Below are 27,455 nucleotides of genomic sequence, written 5' to 3' on the forward strand. Positions count from 1 at the left end.
TGTCTGGTGTATAATAACAACACTGCAATAATGTGAGATAGTGGGGCTGTAACAGATTATTATAATTATTAAGACAAACTAAGGAAGTTATTTTAACATACGTATTAATGTATTTATTTATTTTTTGTATTTCATAATAAAATACGCAGCATGTTCAACTTTGTCACGTAAATAAAATTTAGATATAATATTTAATGTGTGTATGTTTCTCATTTTCAAGTTTTTTTTTTTTGGGTGAAATGACATTTCATTGTATTTTATTTTCACTTTTTAAAGTGCGACAAAATGCGTTCGTTCTTAACCTGATTTGTGATTGTATTTTTGTTGATATTTATTTAGTACTACGGGGTTTTCTTCCCCCATCAAACTAAATTAAATAAATATTCTCAGCTGGTGAAATAAATTCATGGCCGGCTCATTTCGGGATTACAGGTCTAAAATTAAAAATGACTGAAGATTAGGTTGGCGGAGGAGCGATTCTTAATCCACAGGGTTTGTGTAACAACGTGCATCAGGCTATAAACAAGCAGCTTCACTGCTGTGAGTTTTATAGGCAATAAAATTTAATTTGAGAGCCAGGAAAAGTCACAGCTCCTGGCCTGCAGCTCAGCAGTCGATTCTCACCGAGGAGTTTACCAAGATTTAACTGGAAGGACATGATAAATGCTCTGCTGTTGGGTTTCAGTCTCGTCGAGTTTTAGTCGAAGGAGCAAAAAATCAACATAAATAAAAAAATTTAAAAAAAAGAAGCTCTCAACGGAACATAAAATATAGTTATTAGAATTATAGCTCTGAGGTTATTTTATTTTGAAAATAATATATTTGGATTTTCTTTTTTAAATGTTATTGCTCAAGTTTTTTTTTTTTTCAAAAACATCTCCACACTTGTGAAACAAGACTCTGATTCCACTCAGTATGAACTTTTATTTACAGAAATATACTCTGCTCAGCTCCATATAAAAATAAACGTCAAAATGTCCTCTGGAAAATGTCGTCCTTTTCTCTGCTTTAACTTACCTCCTTGTTGTAGATGTATTAAAAAATCAAATCCACCCGATGCTAAGAGAGACTACACTGGTGGAGGACGAGGCTCCGAACTTTAAAAAAAAAAAGAAAAGAAAAAGAAAAACAAAAGTGTTTGTCAGTAGGTGAGGTTCTGGAAGTCGATGGTGGTGAGGGTTTCAGAGAAGAGGTCAAAAGTCTCGGACGGTAAAGACAGAGGACTTTGTGTGGAATCTGAAAAAGTCGGTGAGAAAGAAGGAGAGGAGGAGGAGGAGGAGGAAAAAACGTGGAACTCCTGCTCACAGACACAGTGGAGGCCCGCGGACCCGTCCTCATTGTCCGGGCCCATTGTTGGGGCGCAGATTGGAACAGTAGGAGCCGCGTTCGGAAAATGTTTCAGATTTTTCTCATTGCTGTTCAGGGGCCTGTGCTCCTCGGCATTGTCTCCGTTCTGACACTGCTGGAAATACCTCTGGCTCTCCGGGAGCCTCCCTCCCGCGCCGCCGTCCTCCGTCTGCCCACACTCGTCCTCCGCCGCCTCGTCCACCACGCAGGCGTACTTGCCCTCGCTGTCCCGGTTCTCCTTGCAGTGGGTCTGCCTCTTGTGCTTCATCCTCCTGTTCTGAAACCACACTTTCACCTGCTTCTCCGTTAAATCCAGCAACGCCGCTATCTCCACCCGCCTGGGTCTGCACAGGTATTTGTTGAAGTGAAACTCCTTCTCCAGCTCCAGGAGCTGCGTGTTGGTGTAGGCAGTCCTCAGCCTCCGGGATGCTCCCTCGGCCGTCTCTGGGGAACCTGAAAAATTAATAAATAAACCCAAATAAAACATGTTACACAGCAGGGGAAACACACCGCACCGGGCTGAACCTTGTAGCGAGCAGGCAGCCCCCGGCACTGGGGCAGATTTATGGGCCGCGGGCAGAATATGATGGCGGTGCGTGGACAGGACAGGACGCAGGGTGAAGATTAATGAAGGTGCCAGCTGCTGGCCCGTGTAAGAATAATCTATCACTCTCCATTACTGTCAGGCATTAGCACTCTTACATTGCATCACAAGCCAGTGCGTTACTTGATGAGATTAAGCATGCTTAAATCAAAAGCCCACGCTGCCTCGGAGGGACGCACACGGCGCGCAAGGCCCGCGGGATGAGAGGGAATCTGGAAACAAGGAGAAGCCTTTTTTTTTTTTTTTTACTACATGGAGGTTATTAATCATTATGTCTTGCCTTGGGGTGAGAAGTAGACTGGAGAGGAGTCAGCAGCACCAGCAGCCGCCGTAGAGGTAGAAGTAGGAGTTGAAGAGGAGGAGGAGGAGGTGGCAGCAGTAGGAGACCCAGGAGCAGCCGGGCTTCTCTTGATGCTCTTCTTCTCCTTCATCCACGGGTACTCCGGCGGCAGGGACGCGGTGCGCAGCGGGCTGCAGCCCCTCAGAGCCTGCAGCCTGGAGCGGCTGTGCCGCGGGTGGACGCCCGGGCTCAGGCCGGGGATGGTGTGCTCAAAGCCAGGGAGAGGAGGAGGAAGAGGAGGAGGAGGAGGAGGAATCGGCGTGGACCGTGGAAGCGTCGAGCTCTTGATTGATGAACTCTGAAATGCATCACCGACAGGGTTAGTGAGAGATGTCAGGCACTCAGCGAGCGACGGCTGGCTGTTGATGAAACCGCTCTCTCGCCCAAATTCGTAATTCATCCTCCTCCTCCTGCGTCTCCTGGTCCCGCTGATGTCAGAGGGGGGGCAGAGATGATAACAGCAATAACCATAAAAGAAATAAAAAATATATAAACAAATAAGAAGCTGTTTTATTCGTCATAAACTGCTAACGTGCTTATAGTCGTATGTGGAGACCTGTGCGCCATAAACTATCGCCTTCACGGGGACATGGTTGGAATCAGACCGTGCAGCACGTCACATGATTGCATCTGCCCAATGACAATTTGGGGTTTTTTTATCAAAAGAAGCCACTGTCCCCTGTGATTGATCGAAAAACTCGCAGGGGTAACGCCTCGTTCCGGGGGCAGTGCTGCTTTATTTACACATGGTCAGCTTGAGAAATCTCACTCATGGAGCCAGTTCCTCTGCGCGCTCACGCTGGACGTGGCGATGGCCGGAGCGCGCATGCACGGGGACGCGCCTACAAGTGTGTGTTTGTGTGCGCTCTCTCTCTCTCTGTCTGTCTTTTTTCCAACATGGCACTCCACAAATCACTGCGGCAGTCACATTTGTGTCCCATAAAGCCGCGACGCCCGCAGTCTTTGTCAGTGCCAAGGCGTTAATCTTCAGACTTTGGTGAATTGGTTTTGCCTGGAGAGAGAAAAAGCTGCAACAACACCATGTCTGCAGACCCTTCCCCCAACACAGGAGACAGACACACAGACACAGACACAGACACAGACAGCTTTTACCTTGCTCACATTCATCATATTTTGGTTGATTGATAATAATTCTTTTTTTGTTTCTGTGCGTAGGGCCGCTCATCGGCCCCTTCTCCTGCCGCGTAAAATGCCGCTCATCGGCCCCTTCTCCTGCTCACCTCCTCCCCCCAACAGTAGCCCATAGTCAAAGCCTAATGTTTGGTGTACATGAGAACAAGTCTAAGAAAACATGTGGGATTCCTTAACAGGCGTTTGTCATATCTGACACTGTCTGGGTCCCGGCTCCACATGGCCGTTTCATTTCTTTTATTCGGCCTATAGGGATCATATTGATCTAAGCCCTCCTCCACATCCCTCGGCATTATTGGTTGCACGGCAGAGGAGAGCAGACATGATTTGCCACTGTAGTTTGGAGCAGAGGAAATGCTGTTTATTGCCCAGGCTCTAAACAAAGAGCCCTGCTAGCCCCGGCGCGTGATCAATCTTTCTCGCCAAAAGGTCTGACAGCTCCCTGCCCTAAGAACACATTCAACCCACCTAACACTGCTTTAGATCATATATGGTCAGGAAGAGCACTGCCACTCTGCAGGCCGAGGAGGTATAGGAGAATATTCTGTATACAAATATGGAAGGTTTTTATTTTCTTCCATGGAAACACAGACGGGAGGCACGGCCATTACGCACCGAGGTTTTTGCGCACTGCTCAGTCATAAATCAAAGATCCATCTCGGCTGGGTTTTTTTTTTTTCGTTTGCAGAAAAGGACTATTCTGAGGAGCTGACTTGGTTAGTGGTAAAGGAAACGGAGCGGCTTTTTTACATACGATCAATTGTCCGCTGAGGTGAGTGGGTGTTGGCATTCAGCTCGAATCCCATTCAGCCTCATACCTTTCTCTGCGGCAGATGCAGCCATGGATGGAGGCTTTCTCTCAAGTCTTCTTTTCTTTTCGGTAGAATTCCTGCTTTCAAATATGTTCTTGGTTCCTGACACAAATAACTCATGAACATATGTCGATATATAAAAAAACATCTGTAAGGAAGTTCTATAAAAAAATACTAAAATGATTCATAGTCTTCAACTATAAACATCGATATAATTTTCTCTCAATAACAGTCAATCTAAATTGGGCCAACATTTAGACGTGACGTCATACAACATTACTGCAGTGAGTTGTGTTGTAAATTGTATTTTTTTTTAAATGGCAGATGAATAAAAATGATTTATAAAAACATCACGTCTGATTTAAACTTTTATAGCCTTATGTAGAAAGATAAAGGAGACAAAGAGATTTGTGGGAATTAAACCCATTCGTGGATTTGACGTTTTGATGTTTTAAATCTGTTTTTCAAACAATTATGCCTTTAAATATTTTATTTACATCGTGCTTCTTTTTTTATATATTTTATCCATTTAAACCCTTTCTGTGACGTTTGTAAACGAATTTTTTACGGAGGTGTGTGTGTGTGTGTGTGTAAGGGTGAGTGTGTGTAAGTGTGTGTGTGCTTGAGACACGTTTCCCGTCTGTTCTGAAACAACAGAAGACATCTGGGAGGCAAGCAGGCCAAACCTGACACCACTGACGGAAAATACTGACAATAATGCTGAATTATTACTCGAACGACGCAGCGCTAAACGGCAGGCGAACACCGAGGCGGACTGGATAAATAAAAGAGCGAATATTAACTTTCAAATCTGCATCTGTTTTTGTTTTCCTGTGCTTTAAAAGGTGGTTAATTTAATGAGGCTTTTCCTTCTTTTTTTAATGACACGTGCATTCGAATATATTCAGATCGGAGGCTGGTGTGTGTGTGGGTGTGTGTGTGTGTTTGATATTGTTCTGTGGAATGATTGAGTGTTTATGGCATGTTGCCTCCGTCATTACGGCTGCGTTATATCATAGATCACATCATGTGTAGGAGGGAAATAAAAACAAATAAACAAAAACGCGTGTCTGTCTTTGTCTGTGTGTGTGTGTCTCTGTGTGTGTGTTTTTCCTGAAAACAAAGCAGAGATGTGTGTGTGTGTGTTTTTTTTTATATTACAGCATTATTTATTGAGCCTCCAGGATTCATGGGCAGATTTGACAGATACTTCAGTCGCGTTATAGCCTCACAAATCAAACTGCTTTGTACTCTGACACCCGGCTCTGGAAATGTCGAATAAAGGGAAAATACTCGAATACTTCATACGATCGTGTATTATTATACAGTATATAAATGTATAGTTTTTGTTTGGTTTGTTTTTGTTTTGCATCTCGAAAAAGAAACCGAAGATGGAGTTGTTGTGGGAGACAGCACTGTAATACGGTTTGTTCGTATATTGAATTATATTTTTATGTATTGTCAATGTCTGACGTACATCTGCTCTACCTCACTGTCTCTGATATGACCCGGCCCTGGGACACACACTTTACGTCAGTCTTTTGGTCGTGACCCAGTTTTAACTGATGCCTAATGACCGAGGCCCCTGACCTGCCTCACTGTCAAACTGGAGCTGGGATATATCCCCTTACATATATTTCAAATATATATATTCACATTGTTTTACGCTGGAAAAAATACACTTAGTTCAAACTGCAAAAGTGTCCAAAAAACTTATATCTTATACAAACTCAAGATTCCAGAAAGGAAACAAACTACTGTTCTGCCTGTGAACAAGCCCAAAACAGTGTTACAAGTGCAATGCAACCGGCATGACCTGGAACACTGTTCTTTAACAATGACTTATACTGCATAAACACACACAACTGTGTCTGGTAAGAAAGTACTTGATGTTGCACGGCACTTGAAGTGATATGTTGAGCATGTTAGGAGGCAAACAAAGAAGACGGAATCAAACGTTATCACCGCAGTGACCCGAGTGTGTACTAGGTGACAACATGACCCCGGGTGGAGGTAGAGTTAAACCTCCTGAACTACTGCAGCGTTAGCTTTAGCATTAGCTTTAATGACACTAGGTGAGCAGAAATTGCCCCTGCAGCATTGGACACCACTGGGGTTATACTCCTACCAAATTTATTATCCTGACCCACTTTTGGGTCACAACCCATCATTTGGGAATCACCACTCTCCCCATAACACCTACATCTCCTGCCCATAAAACTCCTGTCGGCACGTGTCAATTTACTGTCTTGCTAGTTTTCCCCACTGCTCTGCAAATAAAAGGTCATAAATTGCTTTGAAATATATCGAACAAAAAAGAAACCTGGCTGGGTGTTAATTAATGTCGTCATTAGACGAGTCGACCCTTAGTGACGAGATGGTTGAGTCTTTGCAGTCATTGGCGAATTTGTGCTAATCTGCTGCAAAAGTGACTAAAAAGTAGGTCAACAATGAATTATTCACACGTGTCATGACCCATACCTGACGTGTGGGCATGGACCATATGTAGGTTCCACATGGACCTATTGACTGGGCAGAGATAACGTTGACCTTCATCCAGATCTACAGTCTGCTGGCCGCTGGGCAGTTCAGGAAAAGCAGCCGGAGCAGATGCTCCAGCTTTCCTCCCCCTGACTGTTCCTCCACAGTTCAACAGTGGCCTCTTCTGTCACCAGGCATGTCACGGGCTTTGATGTATAGGGGTCAGAAAAGGTCAACGCAAGCAACATCCGAGCGACTTTCTGTTTTTCTTCAGCCGGGCTCTTCACATGGCTGTGTGCAGGATATATATCCATCCACACATTCACAGGAGTCAAACGGGAATGCCATTCACACGCACACACACATGCACACACATGCACACGCGCGGGGAATGCCATTCACACGCACACACACACATGCACACGCATGTACACACACATACTACGAACAATGATTTCTCCAGTCTAGTCTGCAAGTTTTTGCAAAGTTTTGCAAAAAATGTGACACGTTTAAGGCCTTTTTGGAAATATTTGAATATCCATAAAAATCCCTAATTTCCTCACAGGCCCCTGGAAGAATAAGGGAGTTAATGAGCTGCATGTGGGTGACCTTTGGAAAGGGTGGGAGGCAGAATGGGTGAGGTGAGAAGATTAGCTGCGGAGGAAGGGGAAGGGAGGGAGGAGAATCTTTAATGTATCCTTTACTCTTTAGGAACTCGTCTCAGTTATAGAGTGAAGTCCAATCTCATAAAAATGAGTCGTTGACCTGAATCTGGAGCTGAAGTGAAAACATCAGAGGTATTAGCTCTGTGTACTTTACAGTTTTATATGGAAGTCGATGTTTGTTCAACACAATTCTTATTATTTCTTTATTTACCTATCACTTCTGACCATTGTACCTAATATTCTAATACTACGCAGTAATAATACTGGATAGTTATAGTATCTCGTGGTTTTAAAACTCCAAATATTTCACCCAAAAAAATGTCAGAAAAGTTTCAGGGGGTTGTTCTGACCCTTACGGTATTGAATAAACATCAACAAAAATGTGTATAACTATGTCAAACTATACACAGACTGGACTGTGGAAATGTTCAAACTATACACAGACTGGACTGTGGATCACTGGGAAATGGTTTCAAGTGTCAGTCAAGCAGACAACATGCCCAAAAATGCAAAAGAAAATTGAGCATTTGGATCCTTCAGTAGTGCATAAGACCGGCTCTGTAATGGATTAGGGCTGAATTCCAGCAAGTCCTGATGGAGATCCAGTCAGAACTGATAAAACCAAGACAGCAGGTAATCGATTTTATGACAACTGGGAGACTCCTTGCCAAGAGTGGATTTACCATTCAGCACTTCAGTGATCCATACCACAGTAGAGTACATTCCAACAGGAAGGGGGCGTCATTGCTTGATTGGTCTCCACAATCACGCCATGAGGCCTCCTTCAATATTATCAAATCTGTTTAGTACTTGGTCTGAGAGCAGGTCGGGACGGAAATCGCTTTTGAGAAAAATTGGGAAACATTCCCCAACATTAAGGCGAGGGTGAATATAATAGTTAGCATTTCAATGTTCACACCGTGCTGAGTTGAACTGAAACATTCCACGTTGTTCTTGATTCTAAGTCGAATGGAAATATCTCTGACCAGTGACAACACATTTGTTCAGTTGATGCCAATGTGTTCATAAACAAAAGCGTCAGTGAAAGGTTTTGGGGGTGGGAGGGGTGGATTGGTATCTAACACCCCCATAGCTGCACATTAACTGACTCAGTCTGCTAATTTTACTGCCTCCGTTGGTTCTAGTCGACCGTGCAGCTCGTGTTGTTCTGCAGAGCTGCAGAAGTGTCTCCTAACTCTCCAGAAGGATAAAGTGGAGCCAATTCATAAACTTCTTCTCTGCTTTTGTAACAGAGGACATTAAAAAGTGACGGAAGGAAGCTCCGCGTCTGACAGAGCCCCCACTTTAATTAAATACGGATCTTTAGATAGCAATTTATGCCATGATAAAACGACTATAAAACGTGAGGGAACACTTAGCAGGATTGGATGCTGTGTGATGGAGGCGACATCAGTGGCGCAGGTCCCTCATACAGTAGACGGGGAGTGGCTTTGTCTGAGTGCAGTGGAGGCGTTGATTTTACAGTTTGAATATTGGTTCCTCAAATGAGCCGCTGGCGTCACCTGCTGGCTATTTGGGGGAAGTGGACTTTAGCAGCATCGCAGCTCTGACGACGTCAGCAGTAGGAATGTGATGTTTGGGTCTGGGTTAGTGACAGGTCCTGCTGGTTATTATTATTATTATTATTATTATTATTGTTAATATTATTAAGTAGTAGTAGTAGTAGTAGTAGTAGTAGTACTAACGTGGTAGTAGTTGTATTCATTTTACGTTTTTTCCCATTTTTTGCATAACGGAATTTGACTTTATTATTTGTCTTTGTTATTTACATATTTATTTCCTTATCATTATTATTATTGTATTTGTTTTATTTATTACATTTTTTGCTCATTTTGACTATATTTTGTTTATCAATAAATTGTCTCGGTTTTATTAAATAATATAGAGAGTAGGGAATAAATGATTCTGTATTTATTAATTTTATTACGGTTCCGTTTTTATTATTATTTTGCTTATTTAATATTGAACAAATTCCGCTATTGTTACTGGTTTTTAATCCCATATTTGTGATGCTGGGCAGAATGACTGAAAAGTCAGGACGAAGAAGAGAAATGTAGTTAGATTAGTTAGAGTTGTTGGGTTAGGTTAGTAGTTTAGGTTTAGGTTATTGGTAAACTCGGCCTTTTTTGGACGGTAATTTGTGCTGTCTTTACCATTGAACAATAGGAGTTGAAACTGTATTAGCCTTTATATAATTGTGTGTGTGTGTGTGTGTCTTCATCTAAAAGACTGTATTTATCTATTCGAGACAAACGGGACTGGTAAACCTAAAAATCAGGTTTGACAATGTCAATTAATATGTGTGTGTAAATTAGTGTGTATGTGTGCGTGAGAGAGAGAAAGAGAAAGAGAGAGGGAGTGTGAGTGTGTGTCTGTGTGTGTGTGTGTGTGTGTGTGTGTGTGTGTGTGCTTGTTCTGCTGCTGTGAAACAACAAACGGATGTCTCTGCACAGACACAGTCTAATTGTTGGTAGACGGTTGTAAAGTCATTAGACGTTTTCAGACAAACCCCATCTGCAATCCTGTCCTCTCTGCCTGTGTGTGTGTGAGTGTGTGTGTGTGTGTGAGTGTGTGTGGAGGCCTCAGACATATTTGACTCCTTGCCCTGGCTGAACTGCAGCTTTACTGCTGTCGTGAAGCCTCACTATGCTTTGCTGCTTTCGCACCTTATAAACAGCTGAAGCTGCGACTGAGCTTCAGAGCAGCAGAGAAATACACAGACCCAGACAGTACTGGAACAAGTACTACAGTATCCAACAGTAACACTGCAGGAACCTAGAACCCTGTTGACCAGTGATACACAGTGATACTAGAATACGGAGGTAGCCTCTTCTGTCCACAGTGTAATAATTTACTAACACTAATTATAGCAGTAACATCCGGTACAATTCATTTGTTGACCTGTTTACATTTTCACTCTGAATTGATTTTTTTTTCTTTTGGTTTGTTGGTGCCATAAATGTTGACTCAAATGTACGTTATAAACGTACAATAAAAATAAAAGCGCAATAAAAACCATTTAAAGCTCATTTTCACGACAGTTGAACTGGGACGAAAAAAAGGCAATAAATGAATCGTAATGTAGAGTTCTACAGAAATAATTTCCAATATATTTACACCGTATATATTTTATGGAGGAAATATATCAAACGTTTTGAGCAATTAAAGAAAAACAATCGTAATATTCTTAGTTGCTATACAAACTATTTTGTTTTTATTATTTCTGGATGAACTCAACGGCGAGGTATTTTCAGTATGTGAACATATTGGTTTTTTTCTTCTTCTTCTTTTTCTTCACAAATGGATTAAAAACATTAAAGTTGCAAAATAATAACTTAAAACAACGCAAATAGGTAGCAGAATAAAGACATTCAGGTAAAGTTTAAGTCATGCAAGTGTCAGAAAAAGGCCTGTGGTTTTAGCCAGGCCTTAGTCTGTGTGTCTCTCTGTGTGTGTGTGTGTGTGTGTGTGTGTGTGTGTGTGTGCGTCAAAACTACAAACATCTACATTCTGACGAGACACAGCGTCCTCCCACGAACAAGGGAACACCGGGTAAACAGAAACATCCAGCTCGTTTTCAACAACACGAACTTTACAACAGTGAGTCTAACGACAGCTCAGGAATATTGTAGAACACACAGCCCTCCTCCTCCTCCTCCTCCTCCCCCTCCTCCTGGTCTCTCTCTCTCCCCCAAACCCCTCACCCCTGGACACTGAAATCCAGCATCAGTCCAGAACACACTTTAACTGTCCCTTCGCCGGTCTTTGTTTTCTTTCTTCATCTTCATCCTGCGGTTCTGAAACCAGATTTTCACCTGCCTCTCGGTCAAATTCAGGAGTCTGGCTACCTCGTACCTCCGATCCCGCGGGAGGTACATGTTAAAGAGAAACTCCTTTTCCAGTTCGAGGATTTGGTGCTTTGTATAGGGGCAGCGCTTTTTTCTCGTGGGCTTTGCGTGAAGCCAGTTGGATGATGGGTTATCTTCCTGCAAGGGGGTCAAAAAAAAAAAAAGAAAAAAAGAAAAAAAAGAAAAAAGAAACCAGGAGAGAAGACAGTTAGGCCTCGCTGCTGCCACAGAAGACAGACGCACAAAAGACTATACGTGTTCTACTGGAGTGTTTTCTAAATCTACATCCTCTGGTGACTATTCACACCAATATTTACTGCGTGTATTTTTCATCCGTGCACCTTTAAGAGCGTGCGCGGACACGCTGTTCTGCCTTGCTGCCATTTAACTCTCTTTACGCACCGTTTTTTTCCCAGACCAAACCCTTGACAACTATACAGCAAAGCCGAATGACGTGCAAGCATCTCACGTGAATCAGTGCCCTCCACTGTGTGAAAGTGAATCACTGCGGTGCTTACTTGCGTCCATCTCCCTCTTCTCCTCCGCTGACGTGCTGTCCTCGGCGCCTTTAGACGCGGACGTGCTTTCGCAGGGAAGCTCCGTCAGGGACGCTCCGTTTTCAATGTCAGACAAAAGAGGTGTGTGCGCCTCCAAAGTTGTACACTCGACGCTCCCAATCAGAGGCTCCGGCTTGATATCATAGTGCATGGCTGCCGACGGTAATCCCGTTAAACACAGGGACGCAGAAACCGGATCCATCGCCCAGGAGCGCGTAAACACGCCATCGCTGTCCCCGCTGGTGTAGTGGTGGTGAATGTAGGTCGGAGGTGCCGTGTTCGGAGGGTGGGTCGAGATGGGACTCCACGATCCGCCAAAAATAGAAGATTTCGTCTGCAGAGGACAAGACTCCTGTCCGCCATATTCGGCGAGCACCGCCTGCTCCACCCCTGCAGCTGATGAGAACCTCGGTGCCATATCTTCCTGCTCGGGAAGAATGCGCGAGTCGACATAGTAACTCGTTCCCAACGTCGACATTGCAAAGGAAAAAAAAATCCTACCGCGTTACAATCCTGCAGAATTCAGATCAATGGGATAAATTGCATGATATCACGCGCTGTGTTCCTGCGCCAGCTTGGAGCTCAATGCGTCCAGTAAGTTGAACCTTGCCCAAGACTGGATAGGGCGCCCCAAACACGTGACCGTGGGACAGAACAATAAATAATAAATCAGCCTGCTGTTCAACTAAATGGCCACCATTTTCCCTAGCAGATTTTAATAGCAAATCCCCGCGCTTTTATTGGGAAATATTCCGTTTTATAAGCAATAAACCCTAACATTTCTACATGTTAGTGTAATCCAATACAGTCGTGAAGTAGAACAGGCGCAACGTTTTTAACTTTATACTCAGAAAAATAAAATAATAATAATTTGCTGTTAAAAAATATGCGTTTGTAAAATCTAACGGATTTTTTTTATTCGGCCAAATTATATTAAATAATAAAAAGCAGTCCATATTAATATAATTTTTTAACTTTTATAACCGCCTCCCTTTAAGAACAGTCGAATGGCTGTTATGTGCAACATTTGCCAGAGTTTTTAAATAAGATAAAAGAGGCAAAGACGTGTTTAAGGCGCCATTACTTTTTACAGTATCTAAACACATTAGGGGCCGTTTCCAAAGACGCACTGCTGCGTCTGCGGGCTTGTGGCTCCACTTTGAAGGCAATCTAAAACGGAAAGTGGGGTGAGGTTATTTGGGTGCCATATAACAGTGTCTTTTTATCACGGGCAATTGGGTTGTTTTTCTTCAGGTTACAACCTGGCTGTCTAAGCTAAATATCACCAATAAAGCCGGGCCTTTGTGTCCTTTCTTTGGGCGAGACAAGACGCATCCGGCGTTTCCTACGGCGAGGCAACTGGCGGACTTCAGTGGTCATAACCGAGGCCTTGTCTGTGCTTTTTCCTCCTCTGCAGCTCATACACCAGCCTTAAACTCTTCATCTTCCTTTTTGTATTTTTTTTATTTCTCTTTCATACCGATTCTTTATAGTTAAGGCTTTAAATCCACGGTGTGGAAACTTCAAATCCCTTAATATATTTATATATATATATATATAAACCTTACCCCGTTCAGATGCAGTATCCAAACTACACCAGACATTAAATATATGGTTATTCCAAAATACACAATTCCCAGAGCACAGACAGTTTGGAATCTTCAAACTGGGCCAAATCATTTTCAAACAAATGCAGGCAGAAAACTATGTTGATATTATTTTCTCTCTCTCTTTCGTGATGCGACGAGTTTTACTGAGGTAATCAAGGCAGTTTCGTGTTGTGGGGGCAATAATAATAAAGCCCAACAACATGAGACTACCTAAACCACTCAACAGTCCGCTCTCCTCTGCTGCAGAAATCTACTACCACCTTTTTTACTGGAGCTTTTTTGTGTTTTCCAGATGTGGACATGATGTCTGAAACATTTTACGAACCAGTAAAGGCGCAAAAAAAAAGAAAAAAAATCATAACATTTTATAACACAATTTTCGAAAAGAACAGATAATATTAAAATGGATTGGGTTTTTTTTTTGCATTTATATTTTATTATAAATAACAATAACGATGGCAAACAATCACTGCTTCATTAATCCTGTGGTCAAATAAATCTGACACAAAACACAAAAAATACATCTCTCCAAAAGGCCCTGACTGCAAAATACAAATTAATGTAAATATTGAGTGATAATAAATCGACTTTAAGCCACAGCGCCACGCAGTAGTTTTTCTTTTAACTTTCCAACAGCGCGCTCGGTTTTTCTTGATTTTTAAATGAGATTAAAAAAACAAAAAGTCTACACTTGCATGAATGGGTTTTTATTAATTTGACCAGCAAAAATGTGCAAATATTCATGGAAACCTCTTGGGTGGGTTGTGTAGATGTCACACAAAGGCCTACATGGAAAGAGTAAGACAAGTCTCCCAGGATTCTACAGAGTCCAGCATGCAAATTCCACCGATTCACTCAGGTTTCTGAATATACAATATGTACAAGCCTGAAGCTCTGGAACAACGTGGTCACATTCTGCACATGGTTTTTCCTCGGTTTTCTTTCCTTCAACACAATGGATCAACGTTACAAATGTAGACATTTATAAATACATACTCACGACAAACTAAAAAATAAAAATAACATTTTTCCCCCCAAAGAACAACAATTAATAATAAGTTAATTTAAGGTCCTGTTCTGTCTCCCATGGACATTCTCACAGTTGGTGGAGGAGGGAGTCTGCACCTCCGGCAGAGAGAGGCGCCACAGACACACAGACACACAGACTCAGTCTCATGAGAAACTGAAGTTGTTGGAAAGCTCCCGGATTCGGTTCTCCCGGCTCATTTTTTTCAGTTTCATCCGCCTGTTCTGGAACCAGATTTTGACCTGCCTGTCTGTGGCGTCTGATCTCCAGACGCCGCTCTCTCGTCAAGTACATGTTGAAGAGAAACTCCTTCTCCAGCTCCAGAGTCTGATGCTTGGTGTAGGGGCAGCGCTTCTTTCGGCCACTCTTTGCTGTGAGCCAATTAGCAGTACTTTCCATTTTGCCTTCTCCTGCAAACGAGAGTGAGCCATTAAGACGTGAGCTCAGAGCTCCGGCAACAGGTGTGTACAATCCATTATACCTGAAGAGACTGTGTATGACAGCAATGAAGGAGCAATAAAATCCAGATCGTTCAAAATTATTAAAAATTAAAAAGACGTGAGGACAGAATTGTCTCGGACTACTGCAGATAGTCAATGTCGAGAACCGTGTGTTACAATAATTGGATAAAACCGAATAATTCACCTGACAACAATGGTGGGTTTTTGTAGCTACATTACGACTGTATTCTGGGATTTTACGCACAGACAGAAAACCTGCGTGGCTGCACATAGAAATGCAACTCTGCATTTTATTAGTCTCTGCTATTTGCTGCCGTTTAACCGCCTGAACCACAGCAGCCTGTAGCCAACAGAATCTTCATTAAGACATAAAACATAGCCTGCTACCTCTGCTGAAAATACAGCCAGGCCTGGACGTGGCGTTCAGGGGACAAAGATCCGTCTCGGATGAGACACACCGCGGGCTTGTAGTGCAGATTGCACTGGAGCAATAATACGGCTTTAATATTTAGAAACACAAGTATAATTGGTGTGATTTACAGTTATTAAAACTTTACACTGTGGCGTGCTGGAAATAAATCACTAAGGACTCGTATAAATTCCATTGCAACCGGATACAACACGGCCACCGCAGCCAATGATCTTCAAAAAGAGCAATCGCTCTGATCCTCGGCTCTGATTGGTTCAGTTGCCAGTTCAGATTCGCCTCACACCCGATAAACTGGTAAATAGCTCGATTACTACGCACCGGTGAATGACTGGCGATAAATAATAATCGTTGAATCGTGTCACGTGAAAAATATATTTGCGTTAGTTTGTGTGTTTTTTTTTTTTTTAATCCACACGTAAAAAACACGTCCGCATTCTTTATCGACTTATTTATTTCGGTTTGTGTAAATGTGTGTTGCCTTCTCACCTTTGCTGGGTTTTTCTGGACAGTCCGCACCGCAGGTCTCAGCGGGCTCCGGGGAGGATGAGCCTTCAGAGGACAGGCGGCTGTCCTCCTCCACGGCCGGAGCGCAGGGTGCATGGAGCGGCGCCTCCTCGTGGTTCTCCCTGCGATTCTCGGGCTCCGCAGACGCAGTCGGCGTCTGGGAAGACTGGCTGTCCAAGCGCGCAGGTCTTTGCAGTGAAAAGTGGTTCGCGTTTGGCTGCGCGTCAGGGTAAAGCCGGGAGGATGCGTACGTCTGAGACAGGCGGAAGTAGCCGGGCACTGGCACCGTGCTGCCCGTCACCGGGCACGACGCGGCGGTGTAGGAAATGTCCTCTCCTGACGCTCCTTTAGGACATTTGTCAGACTCGTAAAGACAATATGCGCCCTCCTCCTTGATAGTCGGGGAGAAGGAACACTGAGCCATGTGCTGCTGGCCGCTGGGCTGGTCCACCCGGCAGGACCTCGACGTCTCCAGCCACGTTTCCATTCCCTGGACATAGGGAGCGGACGCGGGGATGGCGCTTTGGCTGCTGGGCTCGTTGCGCTTTCCGAGCCCTGGGAAACAAGAGCCGCCCGAGAGTCCATAGGAATATTCCGACGCCGGTGGCAGATAGACGCCGTTACTCTGGTAATACGAACCGCTGTCGGTTCTCACGTTGATCAAGGAGTCCACGAAAAACGAATTTCCAGCCTGGTTGTTGGGGCATGTCATCGTTGTGGTATAATATGACGGAGGATGAAGATAGCCCTTTCTGGCTGACATTTCTTGTGCAAAACATTGCTGAATAATTACTGATACTCACGCTTCACACTGTAGCCTGTAGCCAATTAAAACAGCAGGCGAGTTCAGACTCCTCCCAGTCCGAGCAGCCTGCTCTACTCTCTCATAGATTTTCTTTTGGTCCAACTAAAGAGAAAGTGTGGTGGGAAAAGTGGTGCATCACAGTCTCCCCCGATCATCAGCCATATCTCTGCGAGTGTCTGTGGGAGTCTGGAGCTGCTTATCTAAATTTAACTCCAACCCCTGCTCGACAAGTCGGTTGTTGAAAGCTGTCCCTAACTATTATGTACAATGCAGAGCTTTATGGCCACTTTTACAGCACTGTAAAAGGAGGGAAGGTTTCTAGTGGAGCCTCTCAGACATCCAAAAGGTCGAGGACACTCAGCCTTTCTGGACTGGCTGATGATTATTATTTTTTTTTAAGATTTTTATTTTTAAAAAAAGATTCCTAGTGTGGAGTGCTGCTGTGTAGTTTGTGCCAAACTGCCGGTCACACAGGGACAAGGTCACCTCATTCTTAGCCCCCTCCAGCTCAGCTATAGTGTGAAGACAGTAGGTGCAAATGCCTTGACTGCATCCAGTCACCTCCTCCACGTTTTACTGCACGCACGGCTGTGTTGAGCGTTTACAAAGGTGACACACAGACACAGTGGAGTATGGGAGACACAGATGAACAATGAACAATGACCTGGAGCCGCGTTCTCTCTGCTGTGCAGTCAACAGAGATGACTTTGAAACACCGCGAGATTATTTCACAGAATGGAGCGAATGTATGTTTGTAAAATATCAAGTTTGACCCTTTTATTTTAAATGTGCTCTCTCTCTCTCTCTCTCACATACACACACACACAGACACACAGACATACACATACACACACACAGACTTTATGCATGTGCTTGTTAAATAAATTCAATAGCAAATCCACTTCTCCCTTGATCAATTTTACGCGGGAATAAAACGCTCATTGTGCATTTTTATTTGCACATTAGCACTTATTAAACAGCAGGAAAAGTCCCACTGTTTTTTGTCTTCAATTTTATTGAACAACATAACCGAAAACTGGGTACAACCACTCACAAATATCACGAAGAGAAATATAATTTTTACAAATAAGCTTAACATGTAGTGTCCTTAGTTCAATCACATGTAGAACAAATCACTCTTACTGAGACTTTTTAAAAGAGTCCATTATATCCAAATGTGCTATGATCCACATACAGTTAAAAAGCCACCTCACTTGAGTGTACTGTCAATTTGTGTGATGCAAATGGACAGCATTTTTTATTTTAAATATTTAAAGTGAACTACATGAGTCAGACGGAGAGACTCATTCCTGCAGTGTGGTCAGGATCCTGCAGGCCTCCACATTTAGGTCAGCCTTTATGTCACCAAAGATGGTTCACTGCTGCCTCCATTTTCCTGTAAGTCTGGAGCCAATGAGTCTAGAAGTGAGAGCTACACTTTATGTCCAGCCATTTAATATGGCGTCTAATGTGGAGCAGTCTGGCTGCGCTGGATAACAATATTCATTAGGCCCATCGGATTATCATTGGGCTGATTCAGTGCGCACAGAGAGACAGAGCTTTTTCTGCTTTGTTATTATAAAATAATAATAATATATTTGAATGAAGTCATAAGTTTTAATCAAAAAAAAAATTTAAAAAATACCGTTGTCTTGTGTCGACACGTCTCATTTTGCCTGTGTAAACACACACACACTTACACACACACACGTAATTACAACCTATGGCTCGTAACAAAAAGCAGCAACATGAATCTCATCATCACGACACAGTGAGAATTGTATTATTAATTAAGCTGTGAGCTAAATAATAAACGTATCTTTAAACTAGTCAACGACCCAAACTAACTTTACCAACAATTAACTCTCCATCCTTAAATAGTTTAAATAACACACTATAATTGTGTAAATCCAATGGCTGTTTTTTTTTTTTACAGTTCCTGTCTTCATACAAAGTGTTTTCTAAAGACAGCGACTGCACACACACACACACACACACACACACACAAAGGGCACCCAATTCAGTTTCCGATTCCAATCACAAACTTTCATCGCCTTACATCTCAACGACATTTATTGTGGGTTGTGAATATTTAAAAACTTAATTATGTTATATTTTAGCCAAACGTGACCAGTAAATACCCAACCTCATTAAAATTTACGTCTACATCCTGGTTTTAACCACAAACCCTAGATAATTAATAAGGTAATACGTCACTGAGACCAGGTTTTGACCCACATTATGATCAACAGCCCTGTAAAAAGCTAGTACTATGAAAACGAGTACACACGTACAGGCGAATGAAGTACTTTATGAATTAGCGAACCTTAATTTGACCTCATCTTATTCCGACCAACATTTCCATATTCAGCCTCTAAACGGATCTGATGATTTGCAAAAACAAACAACGCAGAGATAAACTCACATCAGCGTTAACGTGTGCGGCGACACGATTAAACCCACGACAATCGTTAATAATTACAAAATTAGGAAACAAGAATTATTCAGAATTATTAGTTAACGTTAATGATTACCAGATTAGATCATTCATTTCTTTCTTCTAACTATTTCCCAGACCTTGAAAAACGAGGTTCTGCTTCGGTCGGACCAGGATTTGATCCACATTAGAACTAATGTCATTACAAAATTCAGTAAAAATCCCAGTAATCCTACGGTGTACATCCACCTTTACAGTACATACAAAAGGTGAGTGTGACCTGTGGAAATTAATTAAACTATTAAGATTCATTATGTGCTGCGGAATGACCCACGTCAGGAGATCCGGTGGTCAAAAAGATAAAAACGAGCTGTGAATTTCCGGTGGTCAAAAAGATAAAAACGAGCCAGACATTGTTCAAAAACAGTGAATTAATAAATAAATTCAAAGTAAATATATATCGCCCATAATAACAGCCACTACTACTGTCTCGAAAATGATAATTATCGAGGTAAAGTTACGGTTTAATTATGTTTAATTATCTATTGTACATTGAACCTTAATCTTAATTCCAATTTCCAGTACGTTTTCCCGCATAAAGGCCGAATCTTGTTTCGTATTAGAATGAACTGGTAAAAAAAAATTTTAAAAAATGCTGACGATTAGAATAGGTTATAAAACGGAGGCTTTTTGCTAATTAAATAAATAAAATAGTTAGGTAATTACAACAGTACATTTAATTTTAATCAATGAAACATTATAATCACTACGGTTTGGGGAAATGTGCTGGACAGCGACGAAATCATCCAGACTGAAGAGGATTTCAGGACCACTGGTCAATAAAAACAGGACAACAATGCCGGAAGTGGAACACGTGCGCGCGCACACACACACACATACAACCAGACAATTAAATCCGAAACATGCAGCATTTTACCGCCATAAGAGAAATAGCGTTCAATTAAACATAATTCCAGTTCATTTATTAACAATTAGCACCTCTTAACTTAGTGCTCTCTCATCTTCACCTTAACTTTAATCAGTGCTCACAAAAGCACTGGTTTAATGACGGGGTTACTAGTTTTACTAGATTACTTTAATAATTAGGAAAATAAAAAATAAACACAGGGCAGTTCAACAAATAAAACAATTATGGCAAATTAAAATATGACTGCAGTCGAATTTAACATGAAAAAAATTGACCAAATCTTTAACTACTGTAAGTTCAACTGACATGTTCAACCTAACCTTAAGTCAACAGCATTACTAGTCACTAGACACACACACACACACAAACAGAAGTGAAAGTCATAACATGCATCTCTTTCTTGCCACAAATTAACAAGGGTTAATAAAAAAAATGCGGTTACGGTTAAATGTTAACTTTAAGGACAAAAACCTACTGTCTAAACTTGCTAACCTTCAGCCTGTCTTTATTCAGCGTAACCAGTACTACTAATACTAACAGTAGGATACACCATCCAACAATAACACTCACAACATGCATCTCAATATTACAGAACATTTAGTAAGGTTAATTAAATAAAGGTAAGGTTAATTTCTTGCCTTTAGCAATAAAAGTTTTTAGCAACACCTTAACTTAAGGTCATACAAAATGTCCAGCCAAACTTTAATCCGAGTTATTAGGATTTCTAGTCCTCACATATATACGTACCAAATACATATACGTGTGTGTGCGTATGAGTATACGCACACACACTAACACACTAACACACTAACACACTAACACACACACAATCCATCAATTTAACTCACAACATCCGTCATTTTAGTAGCATAAGAGGATTATGGTTCATTATTAGCCTTTAGCATGTTTACTGTTTTTTTAATCCGAGCTAACAGCATTACTAGTCTTAATATTATTTATCAATGACGAGTACACACACACACACACACACACACATGTACATATATATATGTATATGTGTATATATATATATATATATATATATATATATATATATATATATACACAGAAAAAACACAGTTATACTGAATACACTCGTTACTTTACTGCCATAGAAAAATAGGAGTTAAGTAAAATATGGTTACGGGTTTTTTTGTTGTTGTTGTTGTTTTTTTTAGCCTTTAGCTTTAGCATAAATAGCTATTGCCTAAACCCAAACTGAAGTACAACTCACGTGTTCGCTCTGACTTCAAACAGAGTTCAAGAAAATGACACACACTCTCACACTGAAACACACACACACAAAGTAAACAATGGTGGTCGAATCGGTCCTGTGGCACAAACCAGAGTTTGAAAAGCTTATCTTCACCACCGTGTCCACAACATTACACCAGCAGAACATGAAGTCACTGTGTGTTGTGTAAAGTGAGGTATAATTGACATGATAAAGACTGGGACATGATAAAAGTTAGTGGGCCACACAGTGTGCAGTGTGGCCCAGTGTGGGCCACGTCTGTGTGCGCCTTAGTCACGTCTGCAAAGCTGCAAACCGAGACGTTTGATGGAAACAAACATATTTTCTTGCACTATTTACTCGCAGCAATTTGCCTGACAGCGACGCTGCCATTATATCATAAGAGCTGTGGCTCAGATGAAACACAGAGGCTCCACTCCACTGACTTCCAGATGGAGACGAAGAAGAAAAATAGACACACACTCTCCTTAAATCGCATTAAAGCCCGGCGTACACGGGCTCATAAAGTGGAAATACATTTCACTGCCTACCTTCACAATCAGCTCCTGCCGTTTGGTGACATGCTTTAAAACAGCTGAGCCAAACTTCTTCTATATCTTAATTCACGGCAATGACATTGATCTGAGGAGCGCCTCCCAGTGGGCGCAGACAGCCCTGGTTCCTGAGACAGCCAGACACGGAGACGCAACGCAAATGCAGAATATTCCTACCGCGGTAAGATGCAGAAACAAATGACGCCGGAAAGGTCCGTGAACACAGGCTTTCAATGCTCCCAGCCGCTGTTTTCAGCCCCTTAGTCACAGTTAATAACCTTGGTCTCAGACGCTTTATTGCACTACACTCCAAATGCTCCAGACGAATCCGCGTTTTATGGCCAAGTTACTGGAGCAACTGGGAGGATGTGCAGCAATCAAAGCGGAATTCCTGGGAGCCTCACAGGATGCACGCTATATGGAAGGCATCAGGGCCCTTATTAGCTTATGGCAGGCTATTTAGGTTGTTTTTAGGGGCCCTTGTGGTGGACATAAAGCCACCTCAAGCCCCAGTTTCAGCCAATGTCTTTACGCATGCGTGCGTCATTTGTCCTTTGCTTTGTACTGTATCTCTGTGACCCAAATTCAAAGTCTCTTTATTTGGCACCCAACGTTGTACATTTGAATTAAAGTGGTCCAAATCATAAAGTGAGGACTGTAATAGTGACGTCGTCATCTATTTGAGTATCCAACGTCACTGTCAGGTTGGACGCACAGTATGAGGAAGCGCTTTGAGTCTGATTATTGTTCTTAAAATTTTAAATTCAACAATGAAACATCGGGATTAGGTACATTTCACACATGGACATAAATACAAACAAACATCTGTTGTTGGGAGTTCTCCTTACAGCCACAGTAAGTCGCCAAATCGGCCTCTGAAACGAATGGAGCCTTTGTAATCATATCAGATTAAATACGGCGGCGGATCTGATTCCCAGTCACCAGGGAATAAACGAAATCCAAGTTCCAGGTCCTGCATCTGATACGCTCCACGTGCTGACACAGGAAACAAAATATGGAATTAGGTTTCATTTGAATCAACTTGGAGATTGTGATCCATAACTTCACGGCCAAGGAAATTCAACCAAGCGCTTGTCGTAAAATGTACCAGCGCAGATGTTCAATATCAGGTTTAAAACGCATGAAATCCGTGAAGTGGTGTTGGATTATAGAATAACTCAATCTCTGAGTAAGGAGAGGGGTTTTTTTCAGTTTGGTCACCGTCGATGTAACCATACAACATATAACATTCTGTATTTATCTGACATGTGACTATGAAATGAGAAAAGAACGGGGGTAAACACAAAGAGCAATTTAATCAGGTCATAGTTCGTGGACACAATAATCACGTTTACGCACGGGAATTTAACAAAATGTGGCCTAAAGTTGTGAAAAAAATGCTTTTCTTCATACCAAACAGTACGTGTGGGTACATTTAATGAACTAATTTTGATTTAAAGAAAATAAAACACACACAACTTCGTAATGCAATCAATAGAAAAGGCCTATTATAGGCTGTAACGGATCAATCCCGCGCGTAAAAACGTCACTTGACGCAACAATGTAACTTTAAGTTTTACAAAAGATTTCTTTGTCCTATAATAATAATAATAATAATAATAATAATAATAATAATAAATGCAATGTTGTTTAATGACAAAGTAGCGTGTAAATAGTAAAAGTTCTTTAAAAAATCTGGCGACACAATAGAAGGCTAAACAAAAAGAAAATCGCCTTCCTGTCCAGGTTTTTGTGGTCTGTGGACCCCCGGTCTGCTCACATGGTTCAGGGGCCACGCAGTACCAGTCTGTGCCCAGGTTTTATAGCAGTGGGTTTGTGGTGTAGTACTGTAAACGGTCTCTGTTCAGTTTCTTCTCCTTCATCCTCCTGTTCTGGAACCAGATCTTCACCTGGCGGTCTGTCAGGTTCAACATCCGTGACAGCTGCAGACGCTTCTCCTTGTTGATGTAAACGCTGAAGAAGAACTCCCTCTCCAGTTCCCTGATCTGGTACTTGGTGTATGGACACCTCTTCTTGCGCGTCCTCTGTCCACCTGGGACAAAGAGAGTGGGTCAGAACAGGCGTCATCGACAAAACAGAAACACGTGAGTATAAAATATAAAGGGAAAAAAAGTGGTTTTTTTTGTTGTTTTTTTACTGAGAGTGTCGATGCAAAAGATTAAGAGTGGAGTTCAAGTATTTCCGTCCACTCTGGACATGTAAACAAAGACTGGACTTGATGGTGGAGCATGATGGATGCAGTTGTGAGAATCTTTGAAGCTATAATCTCTGGGGTAGGGGAGTGGGGGGGTGGGGGAGTTCCCATCCAAACCACCAAAGAGTCTCACATGTGATTAGAATAAATTTATAACTTATAACTGTATGTTGAGGTTACAGTTGGACAGATTGACGCTCATCCTCGGTCAGATGTTGACAAATTCACTGGATTTCACGAGCGTTTGACACCGAAACGTCCTTCAAAAAAGTACTTTTTTAGGAAGACTGCTGTAACTGACTTTTGTAAAAGCAAACTTTTCTCTGTGGAAACCTTTAAATTAAACCATCAAGATGCAATGAGTTTAAGACAAACCAAGGACGAGTGTAAATCAGGTCAAATACAACGAAAGGACACAAATCCACACCACAACGTGCTGCATTTGTGGGCAAGTATTAACAAATATTTACAAAATCTAATTTGTGTTCATATGGTTGTAGTTGTGTATTTTTGATCTATCTATATTGATTGGTCAAAAATAAAGAAAGAAAACATTTTGTTTAAAAAAAAAAACGTATTCCGGATTTTCTACTTACTTTACGCAGACCCGTGTTTAGACTTTGTCGAAATAATGTTTTTGGAAAAGTAAATCCAAAAAACTGACACAAAACACAGAGGAGGTGAATTTTACATTATTTGTCAGACACACAGACACGTTATCAAACGTAATTTAATCTTGTTTGTGGAGGATAAATATTTTTTTAGTCATGTGGATTCGTTCAAAAGAGACGAGGTTGTTGCAGTAAAATATCAAATATTTTTGTCATGATCAAACAAAGTATGGAATTCATTTTGGTCCAAAGACATTACAATAACTGGCAACTACTGATTGATGGTCCAATGTGTTCCTGGTATTTACCCTGGTTTTCATTTTGCGTAAAAAGGCTGTTCTATCGAATTTCGCAAAGGGAATATTTTAAAGAGAAACTTTTGCAAAAATAAAATAAAAATAAAAATAAATAAAGTGAAAGAAATGTGGATGTATTTGTAAGGACTTTAGAGTAATAGTAAATCTCTTTATCCCGGGCCATAAAACACCTCAGCACGTTTAAGCCCCCACAAAACAATAAACCCAATTGTGATCCAGGATTTTATTCTAATCATAAATGTGAGATCCCTTTGGTCTGCGGTGTTTGTGTTGTTATTTTTGCTAGTTTGTGTGGGAAAGCCGTAACTTTTTCATGACACAAAGGAGTAAACTGGAAATGTTGATTAAAAGGTTGGAGAACAAGCTAAACTCCAAAGTCTCCACGGCCAACTTCAATCCCAAGCACGTGATCTTGTCGTTTATAAGATAGTTTTGTTGCAGGCTAAATCTGCAGGGCCTCCATAAAGACTGTGTGCATATAAAACAGCATATAAAAGTCTTCAAGAGAGCAGCTTCACTGTGGAGCAGAGAAATACTCACTGCCGCCTTTGCTCGCTCTCTCCTCGCTGTGGCCGGAGGACGACTTGGGGCTGCAGCTCTCCCCCGTGTCTGAGCCTGCGTGCTGCTCCGGTGGAGGGCTCGCCTTAGCTGCGTGTCTGTCGGCGTCCGCGCTGTGCGCCGTCGCCGTCGTTGCGTTCTCCGCGCTCCCGTAGGCTGTGTCGAAGAACTGGTCGAACGCCTGGGGCAGGACTCCGTTCCTGCCAACCGTGCCATAAAAGCCCGGCGCTGGGTTCGAGGAGCTGGAGTGCCCGGCGACAGAGGCGCCTTTCACGAGTGTCTCTACTCCCCGTGCGCCCGGGCTGCTCCAGCTGTCCCTGCTGTGCACCACGTCCTCGGGGTAGCAGTGAGACAGGCTCCCTCTGCCGTGGTGCCATTTACTGGAGCTGTCAATGCCATAGTCTCTGAAAGCCACGTCCCTGACGGACGGGACCTGTGGCAGGGCTGAGGACTGGTAGGAGTACGTCATGGGGCAAGAAGACTGGCTCTGGGTTAAATAATGGGGGATCCCCGAGAAGTCTGCTCCGGAGACGTAGTAAGTGCAGCTGGGTAGATACATGTTGGAGCCAGAGATCCGCTCATCAAAATCCATATTCTGCTGTAGGACGCGTCCTAGTATAATCCCGCTCGCATAGTTCCTCCGCGGAGCTGCGCCTCAGCCACTTTGAGCCTGAGTGCTGGAGCAGGAATCCTTAGACCTACAGGCTGACGTGGGGATCCATGTCTATCCATTCCTGAGGGCCAAAGCCATGTGACCACTGGCACAAAATGACAGATAGCCTACGCCTCGACGTGTAGTAGACTATATGAGTCAATGACTTTATGAAGAGGACCTCAGACTGCACTGGGAAGGAAAATACTGAGAATCGACCCACGTTTGGGCTGTTTTTTTTACAAAAGAGCTTCCACCTCAAATGTGGGTTCCTCTCCAACCATTTAGACTCAGAGTAATGTCTAGACTGTGATCCTCGATGGGCCACATCACATCACACAATCATCTGCACAATTAGACACAAACACACACACACACACTCACACACAGCAGTACGGATCTAATTAGGGATTCTAGAGATTAAATGTACCAACCCCTCACCTTAACCCTAACCTTAACCTCTGCTCAGACGTCTGCGTGATTTGAAACACATCTATTTGGCCGGGTGTGCATGCACATATGCAGCGATGCCTCCATCGTTTTCCATCATTTCATCACCGAGGACAGTGGTATGCATCCACAGTCACGGCGGGTGTGAATATTGCGCTGCTCCAACAGCTATTTATAGAGCAATCTGGCGGTGGAGCAGCGCTGGTCCTGCTGCACTTCACTCCTGTCTGGCACATGCAGGGAGGAGGACAAAGACAATGGGCTGGATGAAGGCAGGCTCTACAGTCTACAGCCTCTCATTGTTCCTGTGTCGCCGACTGCAGCAACAGTCTGATCATTACCATAAAAGAATGGCAGCTAAGTGCTAATAGAAGATCCTGCCAAATCCTTAAATCCTGCTAGTTTTTTTATTGTCTATTTGTGTTGAATGCTATCATTTCAGCAGGGACTGAACATCCTTTTTTTTCTTTTTTTTTTCTAGAAGACTTGGCCAAGATGGCTTTTAACAAAGCTTTTTTACAGCCGTATCAAAAATACTTATTCACCCACTAAATCTAGCTAATGAATGTCAGTCTCACGTTTCACTTCTACTGATGTATCAGGTGGCTCAAAGTCTGGTCCGGGGACCAGTCATTGTACCTGTACGGGATCTGTTTATTATAATATTTCTTTATTTAACGTGACTTATCGTTTTTGGGAGTAATCACTTGATGATTTATAAACATTATATGCCAGCTAGCTCTTATTATTGATGCTACTTGGGCTAAGGTATTTCGTTCACATTTGTAAGGTTTTTGTTTCTGGACGTTCAATTAACACAATGCTAAATATTGAA

The 27,455-nt window shown here is 42.3% G+C and overlaps 4 protein-coding genes across 4 annotated transcripts; all 4 read right to left on the bottom strand.

Moving 5' to 3' along the window:
* Window positions 1-417: 417 nt before the first annotated feature.
* On the bottom strand, window positions 418-3,488 carry hoxa2b (homeobox A2b). Its single transcript, XM_008323392.3, has 2 exons — window positions 2,232-3,488; window positions 418-1,800 (listed from the first exon to the last, which is right to left on the bottom strand). The coding sequence occupies exons 1-2, from the start codon at window positions 2,689-2,691 to the stop codon at window positions 1,142-1,144; spliced, it is 1,119 nt and encodes a 372-aa protein (XP_008321614.1). The 5' UTR covers window positions 2,692-3,488; the 3' UTR covers window positions 418-1,141.
* Window positions 3,489-10,649: 7,161 nt separating this feature from the next.
* Window positions 10,650-12,716, bottom strand: hoxa9b (homeobox A9b). Its single transcript, XM_008323390.2, has 2 exons — window positions 11,789-12,716; window positions 10,650-11,404 (listed from the first exon to the last, which is right to left on the bottom strand). Exons 1-2 carry the CDS (start codon window positions 12,303-12,305, stop codon window positions 11,166-11,168), a joined length of 756 nt encoding a protein of 251 aa, XP_008321612.1. The 5' UTR covers window positions 12,306-12,716; the 3' UTR covers window positions 10,650-11,165.
* A 1,058-nt stretch (window positions 12,717-13,774) lies between these two features.
* hoxa10b (homeobox A10b) lies at window positions 13,775-17,467 on the bottom strand. Its single transcript, XM_008323389.2, is given in 3 exon segments — window positions 13,775-14,719; window positions 14,721-14,874; window positions 15,842-17,467. Coding segments are annotated over 3 exon segments (1,044 nt in total). The 5' UTR covers window positions 16,623-17,467; the 3' UTR covers window positions 13,775-14,610.
* Window positions 17,468-22,983: 5,516 nt separating this feature from the next.
* Window positions 22,984-27,455, bottom strand: hoxa11b (homeobox A11b). The gene is made up of 2 exons (XM_008323388.3): window positions 25,501-27,455; window positions 22,984-23,870 (listed from the first exon to the last, which is right to left on the bottom strand). Exons 1-2 carry the CDS (start codon window positions 26,108-26,110, stop codon window positions 23,638-23,640), a joined length of 843 nt encoding a protein of 280 aa, XP_008321610.1. The 5' UTR covers window positions 26,111-27,455; the 3' UTR covers window positions 22,984-23,637.

Source organism: Cynoglossus semilaevis, chromosome 13 (genome assembly GCF_000523025.1).
Source record: "Cynoglossus semilaevis isolate Cse_v1.0 chromosome 13, Cse_v1.0, whole genome shotgun sequence".
Lineage (NCBI taxonomy): Eukaryota > Metazoa > Chordata > Actinopteri > Pleuronectiformes > Cynoglossidae > Cynoglossus > Cynoglossus semilaevis.